We start from the raw sequence: 21,872 nt of genomic DNA, 5'->3' as shown, positions 1-21,872 counted from the left end.
CTGTACACACATTCAATGCACTAAACTACAATACTGCATCCAATTATGGTCACCACGACATAAAAAAGATGCTTTAAACACTAGAAAGAGTACAGAGAAGAGCAACAATGATGATTAGAGAACTGGAGGCTAAAACATGCAAACAACTGTGGAATTGGGTATGTCTAGTTTAATGAAAAGAAGGACTAGGGGTGACATGATAGCAAAGTTCCAATATCTGCGGGGCTTTCACAAAAAGGAGGGGATCAACCTATTCTCCAAAGCACCTGAAGGCAGAACAAGAAGCAATGAATGGAAATTAATCAAGTAGATAAACAACATAGAACTAAGGAGAAATATCCCGACAATTACAACAATCAGTGGAACAACTTGCCTCCAGAAGTTGTAGGTGCTCCAACATTGGAGGTTTGTAAGAAGAGCTTGCACAACCATTTGTCTGAAATGGGATAGGGTTTCCTGCCTGAGTAGGGGATTGGACTAGAATGCTTCCGAGATCCCTTCCAACTATGTTATTCTGTTATACCACACTCCTCTGCTTAGTGCCAAATTGATAACTACTATATTCACTAAGGCTCCCCATTCCCTATCCATTAGTGTCACAGAAGCATCTCATACCTGTAAACCGCCATACTCGTCTCACTGCTTTTCTAAAGACATTTTGATTCTTGGGGAATTCTCATTAGCATTCTCATTATTAACAATAGCTGGATATTCTTATGAAAATAATTTTACTTACGAATGCACATTTCCCTGCTTTCATAAAATCCAGGGCAGCACTGAGATTTCCGTCTATACATGGTCTTTTCTCCATGCCTATAAGCAGTTCGATAACTGATTCTGTTAAAATATGGACATGTAAAATTTGTGAGCAACTATTTCAAAAGATCCAGCTATGGCTATTTAAGGTTAAATTGTATTGGTTCTATAAATCAGCTATCCCTTACAAAGAAAGATAAGCATTACCTGCAAATGGAGATCCTATTCAAGATCTATGACAAATACTGCAGAATTGCAGCTGATACTATATGGATTTGTAACTTATATTTGCTATTAAATATTTTAACTAATTAATTGGTACACATTCAGACCAATAGTTAATTTTTAAATGCACAAAACCATTGCCAGACAAGGCAGCACAGCAAGAACAAAGTATACTTCTCCGAAGTGTCATGAATTTACAAATTCCGAACTTTTAAAACTCAAAATGATTCAACATTAAAAACAAATTCTGTAGTGTTCAAAAAGAATCAGTAAATAAATACATGAGTTTATTTGTTAAACTAATTTCTATAACTACCCAACTCACACACAGTGGCTCCACTATGTGTAGCTGAAGCCATATTTTCACTTCTGCCCCATACAAGGGGGCAGGGTTTTTTTAAATACAGAGTAGTTATACTGCAGAACCACTTGAAGATTTCTGTTCTCAAATAATAATATTATATCCATTTTACTGAATTATCTTTTTTAGAGAAAGAGAAGATCTTTGCAAGTCGTACCGTCCTCTTTAAACTAGTAATGCATTTCAAAATTCAGGATAGTATTTTCAAGGCTATCTTACAGAAGATAATTTATACATGTAAATATCAGTGGCATTGTACATGTAAATATCCATATCATCTGATTTTGCAAATGCTATCAATGTGCCACTATGCTTCAATATGTTTCTACTGTTTTTAACATGTATCACCTTTTAAGTATTTATAAAACATCACTTTAAACGGGTAAGCAAAATAGAATTACTAAAAAATCACCTGTGTCGTGTACACTTAAACCAGTTCAGTATGTCTGTACAGCTGGTGTAGTAAATCTGATCAAAAGGATGGGGATAGGATTCTTGCACTGTAACAGAATAACTGCACAGGAAAAAAGGAATAAAATTATTAAACATGCACTTCGTAAAGAAATTTCAATAGGATGGAAATAAAGGTGAGAGTGAAAATAATTACATAATAAGATAAATACACTCCCTACTACAGTGGCCCTGAAATTAAACATGAAAGTGAATAACAATGGGGGCATTGCAGTTGTCCTTCCTTGGAGTGGAGTTGGTAAGTATCTTTTCAGGGATCTGTTGTAACTTTGAATGTCCATTAAGTGACTGTTCATAAGCCAAGTACTATCTGTACTGTCAACATAAGACAAGCTTAATTCAAGTAGTGTATCTTTTCAAGCTTACCTAAACAATGTAATTATATATATATATATATACACACACACATACATACATACATACATACATACATACATACATACAATGTCTTACAAATATAATACGAACCTACTGTTTTATGACAATCCAAGAAAGTTCAGCCCATTCCATGTTAACTTAGACAATGTAAGTCCCAAACAGAAGGATGCAGATTGCAGCCTTTAGCTAGGAATTCTGCTTATTAAATTCAGATACAAGATTATTTCTATATACTTAGTACATATATTCTTCCATACCTTGAATACAGGATATTCATAGAGGTTCACAGTTTTTTTATTTATTTTCCTTCAAGTGGATTGTGTTAGAATCGTGTATATTAGAAAAAGAAGACACTTTCTGCTGATTAGGCTCCTTCCACTTATGAGCCCAGGACATTGTCAGAAAATTTAGAAGTCAATTATTGATCACATAAAAACTACAAACAACACTTACAGTATGCATTAGTATGGGAAATGTTTGCTTTAATTTTTATATTATTGAATACTATAAAATAATAAAATGTATTAATTTATGGGCATACAATGAAATAATGAATATTATGGTTGGGCACACAGTTAGCCAGATGTTTAGATTGTTTGGGACAGTTTTGACTAGCTATTGAGTCTTTCTCAAAGATCTGGGATAGGCAGATGTTCTCATTCAATGATATTAAAGGATGCAAGGATGATATTAAAGGATGCAAGTTGTTCCAAGTAGTGCTGCTTTCTGCGATTAAGAGATGATGATCATGATAGTGATTTTGTCAATGCCAATAGAGTTCAAGTGACGCTCTACATGTTTTGGGACAGCATCCAAGACACCATTGGTTATAGGTACTACCTTTGCTTTCATTTGCCACAGTTGTTCTACTTCTATTTGCAGGACCTTGTATTCAGACTTTTTATGCTTCTTATCAACAATTGTTAAGTTTGGGGTGATTTGCAGCAGGTGTTTGTCCCATAGTACTTTAGCTTCTTCATTTTCTATTACTTTGTCTACTTTGTGGTCCAGCAATTCTTGCTTACAGGCAGGGATGGGCTGCTGAGAGTTCACAGAGGTTTGGGAGAACCACTAGCTAAGATTATGTGCATTTTGGAAAAACCCCAAATCTCACTCCTGGCTGGCCCTGCCCATCCCACCCTGCCCCTCCCAGGAGTCCCAACACAGCCCATTTTGTATGTAGGTAAGTGTAGGCTCGGGGAATGCAAAAAATGGGCCTACTGGAAGTTCAGGAAGGCCGGAAATGGACCCAGTTCCAGCCTCCAGAGGGCTTCCGGAGCTTCGAGTAGAAGTTTTTGCCCTCCCGAAGGCTTCAAGAAAGCCTCCAGAGTCTGGGAAGGACAAAAATCCCCCTCACCATGATGCAGGAGGCCAACTAGGCCACGCCCACCATGGCCATGCCCACCCAGCAACTGAGAACAGAACCCCTTGCTAAACATTTTGAAGCATACCCCTGTTTACAGGCAAATGATACTTTTTGCAGACATTCCAAAGCACCATTGTTGCTATTTATCTTGCCATTGTTTATAGTCAATCTGTGCAATCGTCTTGGGGCAGTTAATCTTGTTAAATAGAGTCTGCGTACTTCATAGATGAGGAGTATCATTCATTGCTGCTATTTTTGTTTTATACCCATATCTTGTTTTAGTAGTTTTATGCCATTCATAAAAATACAGGTACACACTTGTGGTTTGGTTTTATATTATATATATTTATATTTTAATATAGTCATTTCATAATGTTACCCATGTCTTTCTGTTTGACTGTAAATGCATATTTTACATAGCCAGTAATTAAAATAACCATGCTAGTAGAATTTCAGAACTATTGATTAAAAGTAATGTTACCTCTCCCAGTGGCTACACACATTTGGATCCTCAAGATTTAGACATATAGTTGACACTATCCAATGGTTAAAAAGCATGAATGTGAAATGAACAAAGGTGTCCAAATAAAGAACCATCTTTTCAACAAAATGCCTGTAAAAAGAGAAAAGAAAAGGATTGCTAATATTAATGGCCAGGTACTATGCAAGCTATTATAAAGTCATAGACTTTGGATAAACAACTAAAGCCAGTCCTGCTTTGCAACAGAATGAGAAAACATATATCATCTTGAGGAAATAATAGAAAGCAAGTGATTGTGAATGGTGTAACACAATTTCCCATGCTCAAATGCTTTAAATTTCAACCTCCTGCTTCTGCTTAAACTGTAGGTTGGTTTGTCAATGACATCTGTTTTAGTGACATGCAAGAGTTCAGAAATTATTGCCTGTCTGTACTTTACGAAATGTGCAAGAAGTTTCAAGTTGAACTATAACTTTGCTTATTTACAGTAATTAACTATGACAACTGCTCAGTCCTTAATCTGCTTTTCCTAATCAAAATTTCACCCTCCAGCTAAGTTTCAGATATTTTGGGAAGTGGTAGTCAGTTCATCCCACATCTGTTGGCTTTAGATTTATTATTTAAATATAACAATAGATAGATAACCCAGCCCTAAGGTGAGCTAAGGGGGAAAGAGAAAAGTACAAGAAAGACAATAAATTTGGAAGGGAATAAAGAGAGTGCTAAGTCAGAAATCTATTAAGACATCAATTTTGAGTGCAGTAGATAAGTCAATATATTCCAGTGTCTACAATGTTCGTCAGGTATATTGTGGTTGTTTGCTTCTATTTTCAATTTCTCATTACTAAAATTTTGTGAATTTATTTGTATCCTCCTGTGTATTAATGTTTTAAAGCAGGAGTCCCCAACTCCCGGTCCATGGAGCGGCACTGCTCCGCTGCATGCCAGCAACTGGTCTGCGCAAACAAGCGAAACCCCATCCGCAGGATGCAGGCAGCATGCAAAACCATGCCCCCTCTGATCCGTAGAAAAGCCTTTCTCCACAGAACCATGGAGAACCCTGGTGCCCAAAAGATTGGGGGCAGCAAAGATAACTGTAATATATCAATTCTGATGTAAATTGTGCTGATATTACTGATTGCCTGATTTTACAGTTTCTCACAAAATATTATCTTATTAACTGTGTAGATTCATGTATAATCACAAACTGTGGTTTGAAATTATATTGGAAAGGGGCAGTGAGTTAAAGCCAAACTAAATATAATGGCATGAACAACCAGATGCTCTTAGCATAATTGTTTTAATGACACAGAATGCAAGCCTTGATTAATCAATCTGAAGAGCAAAAGGACTCATTCCTGTTTGCAGAAAAGGGCTCACTTTCAATATTAAAAGCCATCTGATAAAAAAAACATAGTGGCCTAGGACAAAGGTAACAAGCGAAGAGGCTACAGTTAAGCACGTCTGCTCTTAGCTTTAAGCATGTCTAGATCCCCTGATCAACATCAACATTTTACAAGCATATAATTTTTCAATAGTGAGTCAGTTACATCAAAAATAAATTTTAAAAGTGTACCCGTTTGTGCATTTTGATTTCAGTATTTTGATTTCAGCAGTATTTCACTTATTAAGAAGGTAATTGTATTTCCTTTTTTTTTAATGTCAATAGTTTTCCTACTGAATATATTTAACAATAACAGAAAATCAATGTAAAAAAGTTTTGAGCTATTTGCATGAACCCCCTAGTGTAAAACATGATTGCATACTAGATCTTTTGCCTAATTATTAAGAAAAATCAAAACAGAAAATCAGTACAGCTGATTAGCATTGCTAAAGTGGTCATATTAGCAATAAATGTAGAAGGTATATTTAACTCTTGCTATTTCCAATGCTAAGGCACACATTTTAAAATGTTAAAGAGAATGTGTTAAGAGAATAAAGACTATTTGATAAATGCATCAAATATTTTATATATTTCAATCCTGCAACTCTGAGAATGCATCCTCTAAAGAAGACTTAATTTAAAATGCTGTTGATGTATAAAATAAAGACACCCAATAACTACTATTCAGGCCATACTCGTATTAGCATTGAGTGATAGAATAACTCAATATTAAATTATGTGATGACAACATTTCAGTGCAATCAAGAAATGCAGCTATTCCTTATTTAACAATGATAATTAGGACTGACAACATCATCACTAAGCAACAGAGTCAAAAATCAGGATATCACATGACTGCACCAACTTACAAAGATAGTTGCGGCAGTGGTTACGCAAACCCTGCATAGTTCTTCAGTGCAATGTTACATGAGCACCATTTGTGACCTCCTGCCAGAATCTTCATTACTTTTGTTTGTCAGAGGCTGGCAGTAAAATCACAAATGGCAATCATGCAACCATGGGCCTCTGCAACCATTTGCCAGTTGCCAAGCGCCTGCAGGGGGTTGGACTAGATGACATGCACGGTCCCTTCCAACTCTGTTAATCTGTTAGAATCTGGATACACTGTTGTGGATGCAACTGTGTGGACCAGTCTTAAGTCTTGTTGTTATGTGCTGTTGTAATTTCAAACTGTTGCTGTTGTTAAATCTGTGCTAGCATTAATTATAATAGGAAAAATATAAAAGAAACTGGTGAATTAGATAATAAATGTTTTTTAAAAATCAAAATCTTTGTGAAGATACTATAAATTTGAACTGAGGAGGCACTTCCTTGCATTGAGAAACAAGAAAAGAAGAAAGTTTAGGAAGTACTGTCCACTTTACATTGAATGACCCAAGACTGGCATCTTCTCCATTAATCTTTTGATAGGAAATTCAGAAGTTAATTCCTTGCTGTGAGCAACAATGTGAGTATATTTTTATTAACATAAGCAAAAAGGAATTTCAGTTTTCAAACAGTGATCCTTACAAAATATTTGAATACATTAAATCTGACTATGTTTTCCTTTAGAAAGTAGATAGTACTGATATTGATAAATATTGATAAATATATTGAGTTTGCATATATTTTACAAAAAATATTGTTTCTAGTATGACCTAATTAACTACTGAGATACTGCATTAAATAAACAAAGTTTTAGTGAAATATTAACTTAATGAGCCACTTTATTAAACATGTATTCTCCATAGTAAAAATTAAGAATGTTCTACAGTTCAGTTGCAACATGAGTTGTGAAGTAATTTACAATAATTTATTGGTGTGTGCCAAAAAAAATAAGCAGATACATAAGTAGACTGTACATCCAACTGGAATTGATAGTTTGTCTCACAATATCTTCTATTAGTTTTTAAAATTAGTCTGTTATAAAATACTTGTGTACACTGGTTATTTGGTATTTTTTGTTACTGATTATCCTAATCTTTTATTTTCAGAAGCCAATATCAATGATCTTTGTTTTAACTAAGTCGTTTTAGCTCAGCTACATCAAGCAGAATACAGAGAAATCAATGGAAAAAATATGACAGCATTTCACCCAAATCATAATAATTTTTAACTTTCTTATTTTTTTATTGTATGCAAACTTATAACGAAGAGTACAAATAAAATGATGAAGGGGGGAAAACCTGTGTCTTCTTTATTAACTTTTCCTATCTTTTAAAAAATATTCATATGTAAATAAAGCCCTCTGTTCAAATTTTGTACTAAGTTTAACTGACAGGTACATTTTGGAAACAGTTGTAGTCTGTCTGCTGAAATAAAGATTAAAAGATCAAGTTTCCCTTAACTTCCAAACTGGTCAAACCACAGCTGGTGCATCAAATTTTGAGCAACTGTTCAATGCATATACAACAAGGCTTCTGTCTTACAGTTGGTTTTTGCTCGGGTCATCTGCATGTGGCATGGATTAAAGCCGCCGTAAAACTTTTTTAAAATATAAAACTAGGCTAAATAGTGAGATTACAGACCAAACTCTTCCGACACTGGTAAATTTTGCCTTCTAATATGTTCTTCAGAGGGATTAAATTTACAAGGCAAAACTGCATGAACTTACATTTTTTCAACAGTATTGAAAGAATGAAAAAGATGTGATTTAAAAAAACAAAACGGCAAAGGGAATAGAAAACAATATGTGGAGGGAAATCTCTCAAGCAAATGTGTTTTCAACAGGAACAACTCACTTCCTTGTACCAAAAAAAACCTCCTTATATTATTTTAATTAAAAATAATTAACTAACAAAGCATCTTTTATTAATGAAATTAATTCTTTATCTTCAGAATTGGATATCAGAATTTTGCTGATATAAATCAACTAACCTATTTCATTATTTTTAAATAATGCATAAATGTAATAAATAAATAAATAAATTTAAACATTTTTTAAAATTATTTTTATAAATTAAAAGAAACATGAAAATTAATGAAACCAAATTATGAAAACCTCTTGTCAGAGGAAAAAATCATAGTAAATTATGTTAGGGAAATACTAGAGTAAACAAGGTATTTTTCTTTCCATTTTCACGAAGTAAGCTATCCCTAACCATACAAATAAAGCATTTTCTAATAGCGAAATCAGTAATGGCTACATCAGTGCAGCTTATTAATAAGCAAGTCCTTTAAACAAGGACTGAACTATCAATCGTTTTTTAGTTATTATTCCACTTTGGAAAAGTATCTTATGTATGCTTACTATAGAATAAATCCAAACAATTTAGATGTTAATATATTTAAGAGCAAAGACTACATTCATTGCTGCCCAGAGAGATTTTATTTTTCTCTCCTTGGCACACAAACAGGCCTTTCCAGATACAATGTGTATGGGCATATGCAGGAAGAAAATACTTACCGGTACATTATATTTTCCAGTTGCATTCAGTTAAACAACTTTCCTCACAAATTGAACAGGATTTCTCTGACAAGAGTTTAGGGCTGATATAAATATTCTTTTTGGTGTGATAGAAATCAGTTTGAGATGAAAACAATTCAAGCTTGTGTATTTATATATTACACTTTTTCAACCAATGGCACCAAATATTTCAATTTCAGATTTTAACCACAGGGCATGATTAACTACCTAGACAGAACATTAGCCAGTCTAAACCAGTCTTATCGTACTGAATTGGAAAATCAATTCTGATTCATTTTAATCCAAATGTACCATTTAAAAATATAGGTCATTCGTTTAATGACCATTCAAAGTTACAACAGCACTGAAAAAAGTGACTTATGACCACTTTTCACATTTAATGTCTGCTGCAGCTTCCCCAGAGTCATGTGATCAAACTTTGGGTGCTTAGCAACCAGCATGTATTTGCAAGGGTTGCAGCATGCCAGGGTCCTGGGTTTGCCATTTGCAACCTTCCTGGAGTGCTTCTAGCAAGCAAAGTCAAAGGAGGAAGCCAGATTCGCTTAATAACCACATGATTCACTTAACAACTTCATTGATTCACTTAACAAAAAGGCTGTGAAATAGAGCACGATTCATTTAACAACTGTCTTGCTTAGCAAGGAAAATTTTGGGCTCAAATGTGGTCGTAAGTCGAGGACTGCCTGTACATGCATCTGTCCTTAAGCACTTGGTTAATGACAAGCAAATGAAACTGATCTGCTACATGTGAGTTTATACAGCCAACAGCCTTTTGCTAGATACTTTCAATTTAACCAAAAGAAGGTAAAAGATCAAGCTCACTAATCCCTAGGCCTGTACCTAGTGCTTGCATATTTATTACCATTGCTGCAGAATTATTCTTCAGGTCTGAAACTGGAATCACAGACAATAAAGTCTCCTGGTAAAGCTTTTAATAACATAATTCCTTACTTTCTTTGTTAAATATATTCTCACTAAGTACTGTAATAACCAAATTCTTTGCTTTCTTTTCTTTTTTAAAAAAAAGTGCAAATAAAAATTCAAGGAAGTTAGTTTATTCTAAATTAGTTTATCCATCATCCAAACAGGATTTAAGATGGTGTAGAATTATTTGAATAATTACAGCATTAGAAAGTTGTCAAATGAAACAACTAATCACCAGGACAATAAAATACGGACGCAAAAAAACAATGCTTAGGAAATGCAAGGTTTGAAAATTTATATAACTGGTTAAAAACAAGTTATTTCCCCTTTTCTATCTGAATATCAGGCATTACTCTTTTTTCTCCTTATTCTTTGAAATCACTTCTATGACATCTGTCCATTTTTTCACCTGTTTTTTCATCAAGCATATTATACAAAATGCACAATTTGAAATAACTTCCTATACCTAAATTCATTTGGAATTTGATTTGTCATAGTAGCCCTTGCAGTTGTCCTTATAGGCTAAAGCTAGAGTTCTGCTATCTTGTCCTACTTAATTATTAAATTGTTTATTAAATGCATGTACTGTATATTGCCACCCAACTCGCACACTGCCTCCAGGCAGCTTACAACATTAAAATTACACAATATAAAAATCCCATATACCCTACTGACCCACCACCCATTCTCCTGGCAACAAGCATGATTAGTTCTGTTACTATGGAGTCCCCAGATCCACTGACAGAAGCATGTCTTTAGGGCCTTCTAAAAAAGTGTCAAAGTTGAGACTATTCTTATCTCCAGAAGAATGATATTCCAAAAAGGGAGGGAACCATCATACAGAAGGATCCCACTCAATGGTGGGTTGCAGGCGGTACGCCCTGGGTACCATTTTGGTATGGTGCTCCAGAGAGCCCACCTGCCCGCCCTCCTTACCTGTATTTCAGCTCTTCGGCACTTCCGTGCATGTGCACAGAGCATGTGGCACCTGCGCGACACTCTGCCGAGCAGCTGGAGCATTGCGGAGGCATCGCGGAGCGTCACAGGAGGTACAGAAAGAACACATGCACATGCTATGCACGTGTTCATGTGGTGGACGCCGGGTCGCATTGCACCGTACCAGTTGCAATGGGATCCATAACCCACCACTGATCCCACTAGATCCGTGGTTCCCAATGTGGGGCCCACGTTCCATGGGGGGGCAATTTGATTTTTAATGGGGGCAATTTAAACCTTGTTTAAACCAAGTTAATGGCCCTTTAGCCTTCCTCCAAGTGAATAGAGTTCACTTTTTGAGTAAAGTAAGAATTATATGTCACCGGGGGGGGGGGGGCATCAGGATTTTAGAGATGCTTAGGTGGGGCATGGCCAAAAAAAGATTGGGAACCACTGCACTAAATGTACTTTCCTAACAGTTGGGATCAGTAACATACCTTATCTTCCTGCTCTGGTGGGCTAGGTAGATTTAACTATGGATACTGTGAACTTATCATCAGCATCCTAACAAACAGGATGCTTGATCAGGGATTCTGATTCCTGATGATAATTTTGCCAGGATTCTTTGCCCTAAGTGTGTGTGTGTGAGAGAGGGGGGGGTTCCTATATTTAATTGATGTATTATAAAAGCGGCATTATTAAAACTAGAAAATAACTGTCATGATTATTTGAATTACAATTCTTCAGTTTCTCTGTGCTACATTAGAAAATCCTAAATTTTGATTTTTCTTATTTTAAAACATATTAATATTGCAATAGAAGATAATATACGTATGTAACTTGGGGTTGATCTACAGAGTCCTTCATGCTCCTAAGCTAGGTTGTTTCCTTGCAAATGTTTCATTACCCAACTAGATAACAACATCTAGTCAGGTAATAAAACACCTGCAAAGCCAATCACCAAACTCAGGGGTCACCAAAACTCCATGCATTAATATTGATTATTTAATCTAGAAATTGTAACTTTTTTGGACAAAGATACAGTAATTAAATTCTGCTAAAATAATGCACTGCAGTTTAAGATATACTTCACTGAGAGCTCATGCAAGCCTTCCAGGCATAATTTAGGAAAGTATTTTTGAACGGCATATGGTATATTACTCCCTTTCCCACCCACCATGTCTGGTATGGCTGAAAATCCCAAATGATTATTTTTATATTTTAATGAAGGTTCTTCTTGTCAAAATTGCTATCTACAAATAGTAACAGTCTGTCTAGCCTTAATTAACTTAACCGATTCAGCTGTGTCGTCACTTTTCCTAGAAGGCTTGATGTAGTTGGAAGAAAGAATATATTACTGTATATTGTCAGTAATAGACAAATTCAATTTCTGGATTAGGCATAGATGTGTTAATTGTTTCTTCAGCTTCTTCCTTGCTTAGTGCTAAACATAATCAGAAAGTTATGTTTTACAAACAAATCCTACGGATTCTATTGAATTATTACAGATCTGTAACTACTAGTTATTGTTTTAGGTATGCTGTTAGTACAAAATAGTTTGTTATTTAGATGGTATATTATTTCTAGATTGAAATAATAAAATTGAAATACTGCATAATTGCATGTTATGATATTTTATTTATTGTAGGAGATGACTAGACTGAGCCGGAAGGAGGGGTCAAATGTGTCATAAGTCACAAGTCCCTGCACGCCTGCAAGAGTTCTAAGATTAGCCCACCCTGAATGTCTATCTTATCTCCCGCTAAATTTGTTTGATGGTTAGTTGGTCAAATTCTTTTAGAGAGCTTAAGCTGCAATAAATCTTTACACTCATTTGAACTGCCTGAATCTCCTGATTTCTCCGGCACTTGACATTTATTATTATATTTTATGACAATTGTAATTAAAAATTAAGTCAGACAAACGGTTAACACAATGAACAGACTATGAGATGCTAGAAGCTTGGTATTCAGATAAATCAGCCATCAATAGACACATGGGCATAAACCACATTTACACATCATTCAAAATAGAAAATAAAAATGTTAGAAAAGAAACAAAAAGACCAGAACATATATTTTCCAACAATTAACATCCAGAGAAGCAGTAATTAACATGAGACAAATTAGTTGCTTCCATAAAAAGCACCTTTGGGACAATCATGACCTGGATAACTGAAAACCTCTACAGACTTTTGGCCATACAATTTGGGATGAACATCCTTTGAATTGTGTGGGAGTGGGAATTGATTTCCAGAGGAAAAAAAATTGCAGACTAATTGCAGAAATGTCTTCAAAGAAAAACAAGTCCAGTTGCCTCCAGAAAAAGCACCTTTGCTTCCAGATTGAAAAAAAAATCACTGTTATCTAGTTTAAAATATTCAGCCAATGAAGATGGTATCAAATTAAAACATTTAAATGAGAATCATAACATTTAAATATAATTTATTGTCTCTACTTATGGAATGATCTTAGAATAGTAACTTTAGTAATAAATTAAAACTGATAATTTAATTAAAGCTGACATACAATTACCTGGTTTCATTGGCAACTGATATCTTTTTAATGGCCATAGATGGTCTCTTAAATGGATAATTTGAATGAAAATAAAATAAAATGTGATTTTGTGGATATAGGGGGAGGTCGTTCTGTAGTATGAAATACAAGGAGAAATGAAAGAAATGACAGTTTCTTACCTATAATTAACTGGGATTGGAAGAGTAGCTTGGGGAAGGAGGGGAATGACCACCTGTGTTGTCAATTTTAGAATGTTCCTTCATTCTAAAATAAAAAAATGCTGTACTTTTATATTTGCAAAACAAAGCAATTAGTACAAAAGAACTGTAAAAGAAATAAAGCCAAGCAGATTCTAGCTGAAAAGTTACAGCTGTTTTCAAGGAAAAGTGAATGATCCTAGATATTTTCTAACCTTAATTCTGCCAAGTTTTCCTTGAATTTAAGCAGACTAAAACTGCAGTTCAACATGTATAATGGTTTCTTTGTCTAGCTGTCACATGAATAGCATTGTTATCATTATTGTTACATAAGGTTTAAAATGGAAAAGATGCTTTCCTTTAAATTACCAGCTTTCCAGAGTTGCAGAGCTGTTAAACTGATTAAGTAGTTTAATACTGTCTGTTACATCAAAATTTAGAGGCATGAGTTACTTATTTTTAATTATATAATAGTCTTATTATACCAATGTTCTGGTGTCAGGATTATTTTCAAGGAATTAATATCACAGCATAATTTAATATAAGTGTGATATATATCTAAGGGTTTCCTACAGAGCAGTTGTCTCTAAAGATCACTGAATTCTTCAGCGTAGTTCACAATCACCAGTTGCCTCACTGCTGAATGAAAGAACTCAACATATGTAAACCCCATCATGTTAGAAGACCAAATGACAATAAAAATGAGTAAGCAGATTGAACTGCCTTCATCCTGTGATCTGCCTTACAGGATGTTGATGAAAAAAAGTCAAAACAAAAAGGGCAATCTTTAATTAAAATGTTTTTACTGGCTTTCAACCAATAGATTGAGATGTGTTTGCAGCTGAGAATGTATAGTATGTGTGTGTGTGCATATGTGTGTATGTATGCATGCATTATATATATACAAATATAAAAAGGCAACATTAAAAATAAAAATATGGTTTTCTGCCTGGATGACCCTCTATAATGAGCCGAAGGACAGAAAGGGGGAGTAGTGAGCTCCCTCCCATATTTGGGCATACCAGGGGTTGTAACACAAATACATACATACATACATACATACATACATACATACATACATACAATCTTGTGAAAATATTGCAATGTACTTGCATCTCTTTATGCAATGATGTGGATTTTAAGGAGGAAAAGACAAAACTTCTTAAGGATGTACAGTATGTCCTCCATTGCATGTTTATGACATGTATATAAAATACTTCTAATATGTTAAATTTAGAATATGTATAGTTAGATGCAGAAGCATTCCATGATATTTTGTTGTTGGAAGCAAAACAAAGATGCACACTTTGGGGAAATAACATGATGAATTGTCCAGAGCCTGTACTGGTTAGGTAGAATGTCATTAGGATTCATTGCAGTGAAATATTTTTTTTTAAAAAGAAATTTCATATTCTAAAAGCTACTTGAAAGTCTTTTCCTTACTTGCTTCCATATGTCTGAAGGCAATATTGAGATACAGGAGGAGCACTTAGAATTTTCCAGAATTTGCTGCATAAGACCTTGCCTAATGGTATTGCTGTCCAAAATGTTCAAAATCTTTAATAACAGCTAAAAGGTCAGAATTTTAACCTTGACAATTGATATATTAAAACCAGGTTGGTAATATGTAGGAAGTTATTAAGTACTATTTGCTGTGATGAACTCAGTCTACTACTTCTGTTGTAGTATGCAAATAAAAATAGCAATAACACATAGACTTATATACAGCCCCCTAATGCTGTGATGGCAAACCTATGGCACATGTGCCGGAAGTGGCATGCAGAGCCATCTTTCCAGGCACGTCAGTTGTTGCCTGTTGCTCTTCTGGATTCTGGCACACACATGTGCACTGTCCAGCTCGTCTTCGCACATGGGGGAGCACCGGAAACCAGAAGAGTAGTTCCCCAGCGTGCATGCACGCACCGGGAAGCTAAGCTTCTGGTTTTCTGTGCAAGAATACATGCCAGCCAGCTGGTCTCCGCCTATGCATTCATGCCAGAAACTGGAAGACCAGGTGACCGGTGCACATGTGCAGGCGGGAAACCGGACTCCCAGCTTCTCGGCATGCACATGCATGCCAGAAAGCTGCTCTTCTGGTTTTTGGCACTAACATGCGCATGCACACTCCCATTTCAACACTCGGTGCTGAAAAAGTTCACCAATACTGCCCTAAAGCTTTACAACACTTTCTGGGCAGTTTCCAGAGTCAGAATATTCCCCCAACAATGTTACCAATCTCAGAAGATGGAAAGCTGAGTGAACCTTCAGCCAGTCAGCACTGAACTCCAGACTGTGGATAGAGTTAGCCTGCAATACTGCATTCTAACTACTGTGCCAACATGGTGCATGATATGTTTATCAAAATATTGTATAATTCAAGTTAAATTCAGGAGTGGATTTGCCTTTAAAACTCCTCTTGGTTTAACCATCACTTGGTACTGTAGGTATTTCAATTATAGGAACTATAAATCACAGTAAAAAGAACTTTGGGATCTTCCCTTTAGAAATAACATAGGTCATTCAGTATATTCATTTTGTGCAAAATGGAAAAAAAAAAAACATTTACTTGAGTTCAATGAAGAGTTGCGTTCCTTATAAATGTACTCATTCATAAAAACAGTTAAGATAAAATTTCGAATGAAGAGACTCAGGGTTAACTTCTAGTAATAAATACCTTTTATTGTGTCTGGGAAGGTTTGGAAGAAAAGACACTGGGATGCTCATTAGGACATTTAGAGTGGTGTGCTTTCATTAAACTGGTAGTACCAACTCAATTTCTCTGCATCATCTGAGTAAGGAGATTATTCCTTTCATTTAAGGAATTAAGCCCTAAAAGGTAGTCTGGAAGACCGTAGTAATCCTTCTGGTCTTCCTATCCTACAATCCAGTTTGTAGGTCCAAGCCCATGTAAATGACTTCCTCCTTACATTGAAGACTAAATAACAGTACTGTGCAGGAGCACCAGGTTTCTTTAAAATCATATTATCTAGATACAATAATTATATTTAACTATAAGCAATGAGACTTGAGCATCATTATCAATTAATAAAGATGAGCTAAGTCTTTTTATTACATAAAAGAAAAAGCTGTTAAAAACAAGAACTGCTTGACCTCATGTCCTAATGCTTCAAACTTTGACTGGTTTGCTTACTTACAATTTGAATCTCTGCTTTTACTTTGACTATGCTCCTGGGCCAGTGGTGGGTTGCAGGTGGTATGCCCTGGTACGGGCGTACCGGTTCCTGCCAGGAGCTCTTTACCTGTATTTGAGCTCTTTGGCACTTCCGTGCATGCGCACAGAGCATACGGCACCTGGCAACACTCCGCCGAGCAGCTGGAGCATCGCGGAGGCGTCGTAGAGGCATCGCGGAGACATCATGGAGGCATCGTGAAGGTAAGAACGCATGTGCATGTGTGTGCTGCACGCATGCATGTGGGGGATGCTGAGCCCCGTTGCATTGTACCAGTTGCAACGGGATCCAGACCCCACTACTGTCCAGAGCTAATCCTTTACTGGCATTGTTTTCTATATAGAATATCTGATGCTTGCATTAAACTTTGACTCTCTTGGTATAACCATACTGACTTTGGTCTAATTGATTATAATTCCCTATTTGAATAATTTCAAGATGGAACAGTTCATTTGCAATTGGGGTCAAGCTTTATAGGCTTCTGGAGTTCTTAGAAGATTTATTTCATTTTTCTTGAAACTGTTCCACTGTATTTTGAAACCAATTAATACATCTTATTTTAAAAATCAAGCTACATTGTTTGGCTTAGCTAAAAAAAAAAAAGTCACATGGCCAGCACATTAAATGCTCATCTATCCATAAAATATTTTCATAACAACCTTTTTCAGATTAAGCGGTTTAAAGTGATTTCTAACATTGATCAGTATAAAGTAGTTATTTTTCCTTCAACAGCATAGACATTGAAGTTGAAAATGTAATGAACATTTATTTTCTTGCCTTACTGCCTTTCCACTGCACAAAGGAATGTAATTTTCTTTTTCTTATCTATAACGTTGAAACAAACAGCACTAAAATTCCAATCATTGTGTGTGTGTTTATCAAATAATGTTAATATTTAGCATGTTAAAAAAATGCAAAATCAAGTATTATTTTTTAAGAGCAAGCTGGAATACATGTCAAAAAGTGTACATATTTTTAAATTCACACAGTGCATAAATATGCCCTGTAATATATTCATTATTCAATGATCAAGGTTCTCCATTATAGTTGACTGCCATTCTTAACTTGGCCCTAAAAAAAATGTAAATAAACTATTCAGCAGCATGCTAGTTACTCACTTTACTGTTGTGCTAAGCCCGTTTCCTTACATCCCATACTGCATGCACATCATGAAGAACACACATTGTTAATTATGTATGCTCTCATTTTGAATAGTGTTACTGGGTATTCAGGAATGTTTACAGAGAAAAATGAAGTCTGAAGCCAGTTTTCAGTTTCAGCCTTGCATCACATATGGAGCTCAATCAATGGGCACATTCTTTTGAAGTACAAAACAGTGGCTTAGCTGGTTAGAAAACTTCCACTTTTACAGATCTGTAAAAGCTTCTAAACTGCTAAACATTTACTTTCCAAGAGCTACCTTAGTCTTGTATCCAGCTTAACCAATATTGAGGAAATAAGCACTCTTGGTCGTTTTGAAATTGAAAAAGAAAAGGAGTGAAATTGTATTTTATCTATTTCATATATTTGTTAACCACCCAATGACCTTGATTCTTTTATAAGCTAAAAATATAGAACACAAAGGAGTAAATAAATGATGGTAAAATGACTGATACAAAACAGATAAAACCAACAGATAAAAACCCTACAATTCAAACGCAGAAGGAAAGTAAGTTAGAAAACTGAGAAATCAAGTGTGCTTGAAGGATGTCCCACTAGAGGCAATGTAATATATCTAAAGACAATTGATACAATTTAAAATATTTAAATTCTATTTTTTTGCCTAACAAGTATTATAAAAATTAAAAGTATGACAAAAAAGTGCAAGCATTAAAAAAAATCAAGACAAAGTATACTGTGCACAAAACCTATTAACTTTAATCCTGTTAAAACTATCACAGAGCATAGTAGTATTTCTTGAAGGGTTTCAGAAAAAAGGAATAAAAATGACAGTCAGGATCAGATAAAATAATCAATATGTTTTTGGTGTTTCTCTTAAAAATTCCACTACATGGTAGAATCATATCAAACTATTCAACCACTAATAAAATATCATACCTTAAGTTAATGGATATCCTAAACTTTATTATTATAGTTTCATTGGCTTCAAAGTCCACCATGTAATTTTAACTTGTTGAATATTTTGAATGCCAACAAAAGTTGAAAGACTTCATTCAGGCAAGTGAATGAAATGGATAATCAATGAAATATGAAAACAATGCTGCTTATCATTAGTAAGAATTTCCATATCGAGGGAAATAAAAGGATTACTTTTGTTTTATTATTTTATTTCTTTCTGTGAATTTCTCTATGCTCAGGAAGGCCTCATTATCATCTCATTTACTTACTAGAGCAAAAAGTAACTCTGCTGTTACTCTAGTGTCCCGATAGATGGGATCACTGGTCTTCCTCCTCTCAAAAATAGCCAAGAAATTATTTCCTGTAGTTCGTTACTGATGTTATCCACACATCACAATTTAAGAAAACAAGATGCATCCTCTCTTTTTGTACATGCATCAGTGAGAAAGGCGAATCAGAGAACATTCAATTATACCCATTTTGAATGCAATGCTTGTGAACTGTTGTTTATTTATCCTGTTTGTGTTATTAGCTATAGCTATCAGAGCTGCAATAAAACATTACATTGCGAACTGAATTTTTAGCCAAGCATTTTTCTGCTGTATCTTCACTATTTCTCCCACCCAACTAATAGTCACCATTTGAGCTCACTCATAAATTATTGGCCTATTTCAGTCACCCAAGAAATTTCTCTAAACATTCTGTTGTTACAATGCACTTCTGCTAATACTCCTTGTACCTGAAGATTGCGGAATAGAAGCCATTAACAGATATAATACAGCAAATACTACAGTACTTAATCATGTCTGAGACAAGTAAACAACACTAGAGGCTTTTGTAACTGCGCAAATCCGAGTCCTACAAAAGATTCTCTTTTATGGCAGGATGGGAAAGTGCTATGGAATGTCAAACCATCAAATCTAATTAACTGGTTTATTGATACTGGTCAAGTGTTTGAAGACTAGTGAGCCTGCCAAGTTCTTGTTGGGGAGAATCAAATTACAAACAGCTAGTCCTTAATTTGTAAAACAAGACATTCTATCAGTCAGTCTATCCTTGCTATTTTTGTTGTCCATACGGATCACAAAAAGGGCAGCTTTGTAAACAAGACACTGTACCATCACTCAGAAGAAGAAAAAAACCACTGTACAGACTTACTGGAGAAGAGCCTAATGCTGGGAAAGATTGAGGGCAAAAGAAGAAGGGAACGACAGAGTATGAGATGGTTGGATGGAGTCACCGAAGCAGTAGGCTTAAATGGACTCCAGAGGATGGTAGAGGATAGGAAGGACAGGAAGCCCTGGAGGAGCGTAGTCCATGGGGTCACGATGGGTCAGACATGACTTCGCAACTAACAACAACAACAGATTTCATTTGCTGCATTGTCCTTTAGAGTCACTTCACATATTCAAAGTAGTGATAGTGGTAACTTAATTAAAAAACAGATTGGTGGACATTGTTTAGTTTAAATTTCATGGTTGAATGATGAAAAAACTCTGCATTTAACTAATCAAATGACAAATTATTAATGAAACAAAGGGTGCCAACCCAACTTTTCTGGAAAATAAAATTCTTACTGAATTGAAAAAAACAACAACCCCACATTAACTTCTGAAGTGGGGCATAAAAGGAAAGGTACTACAGTGCCTCATTTTTTTCTCTCTCTCAAAACAGAGTTATATTAAGAAAAGTCTCTCATAAGAAGATAGTGAAAATTGAAAAGCCAGAGATAAATTGGTAAAATGTGGGCAAGTTAACCTTAGAATAGCTGAAAGAGTAATCACAGCCATTATTTGGGGTTATTTAGGGGACCAGCTTTGATGGGCAAAACCTACTTCATGATGAATCAAATGAAACAAACAAAATGCTAACAAGTTATGATATTCATGTAGTTGCTTACCAAGCACATCTAAATAATATTAAAGTAACCAAAATATCTTTACAATCCTCAAGGCATGTCCCAACTTTTCAGCACCCCTAACGTTTGGAAATTGAAAGCTGAAAAGTTTGACAAGCCCTAGAATCATATGGGCATTTTGGACTTACAAAGATATCCTTCCCTGGTCCATCTCCATCTCCAAAAACATCACGCCAAAAGACAATTCCATTTCCATGCTTGGAAGATCGCAATTTTACACAACAATGGCACAGGTGTATGTAGGTATGTGTGACTCCCCATCACTCCCTGCAACACGCAGCAAATCAGTCTCAGAAAACCCGAAGGGGAGGGGGTGTTAGTTGTCCAGAGCCTTTTCTGAAGCCTTCCCTCCGCACGTTCACCCAACAGAGATTTCGCGTGTACAGTCCAACCAACCCCCGCTCCCTCCATCCAGACATACCCGGGGCATCCCACAATCACCTGAACAGTTTTAAGTTCTCTAACGTGCCTGCGTACCGGTCTGCCCAGACATCCTTCGTTTTTGAAGTATAGATCTCTTAGGTTATCTATACATTATTTTACACCCGATGACTTTACGAACTCTTAACAGGGCGAACTAAATCGCCACCTCCCCACCGTGAATTCCTCGAAGGCCCCCAACCTCTCTCCCCGCCCGAAAAAGTCCTCGACAAATCGCATCCCCGAAATAAGGCACCTGCCTCTCCCGCTCTTACATGCCTCACCTTTTAAGCTGAGCTGTCGGGGCGTTGGGCTCTCTCCGCGAAGGTCTTCAGCCGTGCCCGCAGACTTCCTACCGCGCTTCCTTGGAAAGCGCCATCGTTTGCTCTGGGTCGTCCGAGCTGAAGACCGCGAAGTCTCTCAAGTTGGCCCCAGTCAAAAAAACGAGGAAAAAAAAACGGCGACGCTCCGAAGACGAAACTGCTAAGCTGCTCCCGTCCCACGGAGTTCTTCTGCGTCCGCTCTGCGGGACAAGGCGCGGAGGACTGGGGGGCGCGGGGGGGATGGATCGCCTCAGAAGCGCCAAGCAGCGCCTCCTGCTGCCTTTGTGCCTGGGAAGCGCTTCTTCTCGGGGATTCGCTGCAAGGCGCTCTTCAGCCCCCCAGCCGGACCGGCCAGTAACACGCAAAAGTGGTTAGCAGCAAACTTGGAGCGGCGAAGCTCCGGCCCAGAGACGATTTGTGAGGAGTGAGTGGAAGCTTGCAGAATCCTGGTCCGGGGTAGGAAAAAGGTGCCGGACGCCCAAGAGCGTGTGAAGCAAAGGGACATTTCATTCTCCTCCC

The 21,872-nt window shown here is 36.2% G+C and overlaps 1 protein-coding gene across 1 annotated transcript in view; it reads right to left on the bottom strand.

Annotated features, from left to right (window-relative positions):
• The window catches only part of MEGF10 (multiple EGF like domains 10), a 102,097-nt gene extending 80,765 nt beyond the window's left edge, over positions 1–21,332 (bottom strand). Inside the window, exons 1-4 of the mRNA XM_081942285.1 lie at positions 21,315–21,332; positions 4,039–4,170; positions 1,755–1,856; positions 737–837 (exon numbers count right to left, since the gene is read on the bottom strand). Of these exons, the coding sequence (XP_081798411.1) occupies positions 737–837; positions 1,755–1,856; positions 4,039–4,154 (319 nt within the window). The 5' untranslated portion in view covers positions 4,155–4,170; positions 21,315–21,332. The remainder of the gene's footprint in view (positions 1–736; positions 838–1,754; positions 1,857–4,038; positions 4,171–21,314) is intronic.
• Positions 21,333–21,872: the final 540 nt, after the last annotated feature.

This window comes from Natrix helvetica (assembly GCF_964273705.1).
Source record: "Natrix helvetica genome assembly, chromosome: 2".
In the NCBI taxonomy this organism is placed as follows: domain Eukaryota; kingdom Metazoa; phylum Chordata; class Lepidosauria; order Squamata; family Natricidae; genus Natrix; species Natrix helvetica.
Note: the sequence above shows the minus strand (reverse complement) of the source record. Positions and strands in the feature narration are given on the sequence as shown.